At 42.8% G+C, this 6000-nt stretch overlaps 1 protein-coding gene across 1 annotated transcript; it reads right to left on the bottom strand.

The window, feature by feature from the left end:
• Nucleotides 1-786: 786 nt before the first annotated feature.
• Nucleotides 787-5029, bottom strand: cyp51 (cytochrome P450, family 51). The gene is made up of 10 exons (XM_015973624.3): nt 4769-5029; nt 4582-4680; nt 3720-3896; nt 3512-3638; nt 3233-3407; nt 3028-3147; nt 2025-2220; nt 1545-1640; nt 1304-1472; nt 787-1231 (listed from the first exon to the last, which is right to left on the bottom strand). Exons 1-10 carry the CDS (start codon nt 4928-4930, stop codon nt 1056-1058), a joined length of 1497 nt encoding a protein of 498 aa, XP_015829110.1. The 5' UTR covers nt 4931-5029; the 3' UTR covers nt 787-1055.
• Between the last annotated feature and the right edge of the window lie 971 nt (nt 5030-6000).

Here is a 6000-nt window from a genome sequence, read left to right as displayed (position 1 = left end):
TTTAATATCAATAAATACAAAATAGATTTTTTTAAAAGTTGAAACAATCTTTGAATGTAAAGTTGTGATATAAACAGATGGAGGCGGCTAAAGATGTCCAGGCTGCAGCTGAAAAAGGACAGTTTGCAGCATATCGGTGTACTAAGTGCTTTCTATTTTATTTATGATGTGCCCCACTCGCCCTGAAAAGCAACTAAAAAGCAAACTTTCAGAAATTAGATCATTGTTGATGAAAAGAAAATACATCAAAGAGAAGATTTGTCCTAGCTTTGGTATTAACTGGTTTCAGTGATGAAACGCATATTCTGTTGCATAAATGCAATTAAAGAGGTCTTATCTGCACAGAAAAGCCAGAAGACGGGATCAAAAGCTTCAGATTTCAGCACTTAATCAACTGTTGCGGATCTTCTTTCAAACACACTTTTAAACTTTGCTGTTAAGAAAATGTTTGGTTGGATTTTCAGTCATCCAGGACATGATAATCTTGAGTTTTAAATAAAAACGTCTTGATGATCATCTCTTGTCTTCAGTAAGGCTTAAAACTATTAAAAACATTTTATGTGTAAATTTGAACAACCGTCTGAATCAGAATTCGTTCTCCCTGCTTCAATCTTATTAGGACACTTATTGCAAACAAGCAGCATTTTACACATTGTATATAATAAGACAAAAGATGACTATGAAATCTTTTTCATCCCTTCGTGTAGCTGAGTCTACTTTTTGGTGGAATTTGGAGGATTTCATTGCATTTATTGGAGACAAAGAACGAGGTCAAATGAGCAAAAATACCTAAAAGTTTCATTTATTATGAAAGTCTGGAACATTGTAATTATATTTAATAACGGCATTTGCTTTGGAGCTGGAGTCTCATGATGCATTTTACTCTGAAACTTTCAAAAAAGAAATGGAATATGTTGTTTTTTCTCAGTCTGAGGTGCAATTAAAGAACAGGGCAAGGCTTCAGCATCTGGAGCATAGTGCATTCATCTGCATCGTCTCCAGTTCAAGTCCCGTGACATGAAAACCTCCACCCAGGAGGTCCCTCCTCCTGCCTCTCACTGCCTCCTCCTGTATCTGATGACGGGGTTGTGAGGCGTGTGGATCATTGTGGTGTAGTTGATGGTGGGGAAATATCCATCCACCAGGTCGAACTCGTACAGGCGCAGCAAAGTGGACCAGACTGTTTTAATTTGGACGTAGGCGAAGTTTTCTCCGATGCAGCGATGACGACCTGGAGATGTCGGGATAGGGTCAGATAAAACCGAGCAGCGAGAGACATTTCACGCTGTAACACTCGTCTTACCGGCTCCAAATGGTATGTAGGCAAACTTCTCCCCTGCAGCGGGGTTGTCGTTGAGGTATCGGCTGGGACTGAAATCCATCCTCTCCACCCAGGTGTCTTGGAGACGGTGGTTGACGGTCGGGGAGACGCAGACTTGATGACCCACGGGGATGTCATATCCTGCGGCAGTCTGGGAGAAAACACAACTTTTAACAAACCTGGGCTCGAGGATATAGGAAGTGCAGATGATGTAAAAACTCACCTGAGGTGTTCGAGCCATCCTCATCATGGTCATTATTGGTGGGCGGAGCCTCAGCGTTTCCTTTAAGCAGCGCTCCAACAAGCTGAGATCCTTCAACTGACGCAAAAACAAAGTTACAAAACCTACCGATCATCAGCAGGACCTCTTTCTAATGTTCTGTTCTGGTCCTGCTGGACCTGACTGCAGCCTTTGACACTGTTGACCATCACCTGCTGCTGGACAGGCTGAGAGACTGGGTAGGCCTATTGGGAACTGCTCTGGAGTGGTTCTCCTCTTAGCTGCCTGAGCGTTCCTTCTCAGTGTCCATCTCCAAGTTTTGGTCCTCCTTCACTTCCCTCGCTCATGGTGTCCCACAAGGTTCTATGCTGGGCCCTCTACTATTTCTCCTTTATCTGCTCTCACTCCAGAACATACTGAGCTCTTTTGAGGGAATCTCCCACCATCTTTATTTCCTCTTTCTTTTCCTTATCTGCTCATCACCTGATCAAAGTCCAGTGGTGGCAGATCTTCTCCGCACACGGCCTTCTGCTCAGCGTAGCAGCGCTCCTGCAGATCTTTGTCCCGGGCAAGAAAGAACCCCATCCAGGCGCTGGTGGTGGATGACGTGTGCTGTCCCGCCAGCAGCAGACCTATCAGCATCCCCGCAATCTCATTATCATTCAGCGGTCGACCATCCCTACAAAATAAAAGCATCACGACACAAGGTTGGAAATGTATTAACAACTTATACTCTCCTTGTGTGGTTGAGTGTAAAATGTAAGTTTAGTGTTGTAGCAACATGAATGAGCTCATTTGTGACCCAAAGGTCACACTTCCTCAGCTGGGTCAAGCTGTCCTGGCTGTAATTCCATGCTGTCATTCTTTTTAAAACACAGAAACGGTTTCGTTGCCTGTTTTGTGGCTACGTTTCGCCGGCGGCTGCAGGCTTCCTCGTAACACAGAAACGGTTTCGTTACCTGTTTTGTCGCTACGTTTCGCCGGCGGCTGCAGGCTTCCTTCCTTCCTACGAGGAAGCCTGCAGCCGCCGGCGAAACGTAGCGACAAAACAGGTAACGAAACCGTTTCTGTGTTTTAAAAAGAACGACAGCATGGAATTAGAACTAATACACAGCAAGAACACACCTAAGATGTCCTGGCTGTACTTCTATTTACAGATTATCCATCACAGGAGACAGAAAGTCTGCTGTAAACCATCTTTAATCTGACTGCCTTTATCTGACTGCGGTTCCATCCGCAAGACGAAGGACACTTCAAGATTTAAAAGAATCATTTTTAATAAACTCTTTTCACTGTCTTATTACAATATCCATAAATAATCATCATGGTTCATTATAAAGGTATTTAATTACTGAAATGAATTATTATTCTTTGGTTAATCATAATTATTATTTATGATAATCAGTCATGTTTAACAGTGACAAGAAGGTCATGCGCACTCACACACAAAATCAGTGGTTATTAATTACAGCTGATGCCGACTTACTTGTAGGTGGCATCAATGAGGGTCTGCAGGATGTCGTCGGCCTTGTCTCCAGATCTTCTGCGCTTTTCAATCACCTTGAAGAAGATGTTCTTGATCTCTCGGTGAGCTCTGTCTCGTTTCCTAAAACCAAGTGATTTTTGGAACGTGTCTGTTTTATGGATCAACCAGCAAATGTTTAAGCTGTAATTGATGTGTTGGGACCAACCTGAAGCTAGGCAGGGGCAACCAGGCAGGCAGGAGCCAAGCGGCGTGGCTGAACCCTCCATCCAAGTCAGCGTAAAGCTGGGCCACTCGCTCATTCAGCATGCCGCGGATCTCCTTCCCATGCAGGCAACTGCTGGCTGTCAGGATGATCAGCTCTGAGAGAGCCTCAAACAGGTCTGATAGGAGAAAATGGCTGACAACGATCAGTTACACAGTCTCCTACACCTCTCGTGACTTTGTTGTCAATGGTTTTAAAGGTGAAGTCGCATTATTTGCTTACTTCTCTCCCCACTGTCTCCCCATCTCTGAAAATACTCAATGGTCTCGGCCTCAATGATCTTCACGTGCTCTTTGAAGCGAGCAATGTTGAGTCCCGTCTTCAACATCTTCTTCTGCTCCAGAAAGAGCTGCAAAAGAAGAAACAATATATGTTTTACACCCATTTTAATTGGTTATTAAAAGTGACTTGACAGTTTGAATAAACTCACAGGGTTCGGCACGTCGTACGCCACTCCTTTACCAAACACCGGCGTGGTCAGTTTGGAGTAGACGTCTTCTGCGTTCAGGTCTTCGTTTTTGCTGTTGAACATCAGTGTGGCTGCATCGCTGCCCAGCAGGTAAGTGAAGGTTTTCCCCACCATGGTGAAACTGAAGACAGGGCCGTACTGCAGGAGAGCAGGGGCAGAGGTCAAACCACATTAGAACACAGGTCGTTTTTCCCCCACCTGGATAGAAGATCTATACATATAGGTTTCTTGATGGGGGCTCTATATGCACCAATAACACACGTAGATGGTCTTTATGGTCTATATAATGTATGACTTGATTTTTGCAATAAGATTAATTTTTTTTATATTTTCATACTGGCTGTGTTTGCCTTCGTGTTTTCATTTGCATTGTTGTTTTCGTTTCTCAAATTTGAGGTAAATGTGTTTAATCCATATTGTTTGATTTTACTGAACAATAAAAAGAGCATTCAGTACACTGCTAAAGGCTGAGTGCTCACAGAGTTACCAAAAGAATCAAGTTGGTGTGCCACCCTAAAATTTTCACTGGCCCCCTTATGACATAATCTGGGTGCACCACTGGATATGGGGCACAAATTATAAAGCAAACGGCTACATTTGACCATGTTTAGCCTCCAAATAAAATTAAAAATAAATATCTTGCATTTAATCTAAATAGGTCTAGTGGAATCACAACATATCCTTAATTTAAATATAATTTGAATGAAAATTGAGCAAAAAGTTGGAATTAAGTCTGTTGCATATTTGCTAACATGAGAAAAATTGTCAAATATCATGCTCATAGATTATTATAAATGTTGTTGATTAATACTTAAACACTGACCTTCTCATAAGCATTTTCAAGAAATTCTATTGGACTTTTTCCAAATGCAACTGCATGTCCAAGAAAGGGAATGCTGGACGGTATGTAGGGTGGGTATTTCTGCGAAATGAGACAAGATCAAAACACATGCATGTGGATTACAAATGACATCCATATGTATTCTATTCTATTCTAAACTTAAACCCACCTTGTCTCTGTGAGAGGACTCTTTGAGCAGCCGTTTAGAAACATAACCCACCGTCAGCGTGAAGAACGAAGCCACCAAAACCACTGAGGTCAGATTTTCGTTCATTTTACTGACGGTGTCCCCGAGCAGCTTGGTGCTCAGCTGGTAAAAGTGCATCGACATCGCTCTCGCCACTCGCAGATCGCTGGGAGAGAATAAGACAGGAGGACTTTATCTTGTTGTGGTTCCACTGATGTGGTACTCAAGTTGGTGATCGGTTCTACCTGTCCCCTTTAGTCCTGCCCCCGCCTGACCACTGCCGGCTTTTGATTGGCTGGTTTGTGCGTGTCCATCAAGCAACTGTGGCCGCGATAGGCTGTCGGGAACTGAAGCGATGTCTTGCTATATGATGTCATGCTAACCAGTGTCCATCGAATCGAATTTATTAATTTTTAAGCTAGTTTCCTTTATCTTAACTCGTGTTAGTTTTGATTTATTAATGTAGGTAAAGGTTCTGGATAATTCTTCACCGCAAAAAAGGTAAAACAATAAATGAATAAATAAAACACTATAGTGACACTAAGTTTTTACATGAAGTGCGTTATTCTACACAGAGCTTTAGGTAAAGTGTGTATGGAGTACGGCAAGAACTAATCGGTTAAAATATCTTTATAATTTTGCAGTTTTTTTTAAATATTTTTCCATATAAACGTTATAAAAGTTAATCAACCAGTGCTAACAAACACAAGTTGATTATCTGAAGAATTTTACTTTGAAATTAATTTTTGCACATTTTATTTTGGTTAAATTCTTTGTCACTTATTCATGTGGTCACAAGGGCAATAGTCTAAACAAGGAGGCCCAGACTTCCCTCTCCCAGCTCCTCCGGGGGAATCCCAAGGTGTTCCCTTGCCAGCTGAGACATAGTCCCTCTAGGGTGTCCTGGGTCTACCTTTGGGTCTCCTCCTGGCTGGACGTGCCTGGAAAACCTCACTAGGGAGGCGTCCTAACTTGATGCATGAGCGACCTCAGCTGGCTCCTCTCTATGTTCTACTCCGAGCCCCTCCCGGATGACCAAGCTTCTCACCCTATCTCTAAGGGTGAGCCCAGACACACTGAGGAGAAAACTCACTTCAGCCGCTTGTTTCCGTGATCTCGTTCTTTCAGTCACTACCCAAAGCTTTTGAGGCAAAATGTGGGTAGGAACGTAGATCAACCATTAAACTGAAAGCTTCACCTTTTGGCTCAGCTCT

This window comes from Nothobranchius furzeri, chromosome 19 (genome assembly GCF_043380555.1).
Source record: "Nothobranchius furzeri strain GRZ-AD chromosome 19, NfurGRZ-RIMD1, whole genome shotgun sequence".
Lineage (NCBI taxonomy): Eukaryota > Metazoa > Chordata > Actinopteri > Cyprinodontiformes > Nothobranchiidae > Nothobranchius > Nothobranchius furzeri.
Note: the sequence above shows the minus strand (reverse complement) of the source record. Positions and strands in the feature narration are given on the sequence as shown.

Bases quoted from the DNA above. Each gene is read 5' to 3' on its own strand.
- cyp51 (XM_015973624.3), bottom strand. From the start codon at position 4,930: ATGTCGATGCACTTTTACCAGCTGAGCACCAAGCTGCTCGGGGACACC. The intron at 1,641-2,024 runs GTGATGAGCAGA...TTTTTGCGTCAG, and splicing joins CACCACTGGACTTTGATCAG to TTGAAGGATCTCAGCTTGTT. The intron at 1,232-1,303 runs GTAAGACGAGTG...CGACATCTCCAG, and splicing joins CTACATACCATTTGGAGCCG to GTCGTCATCGCTGCATCGGA.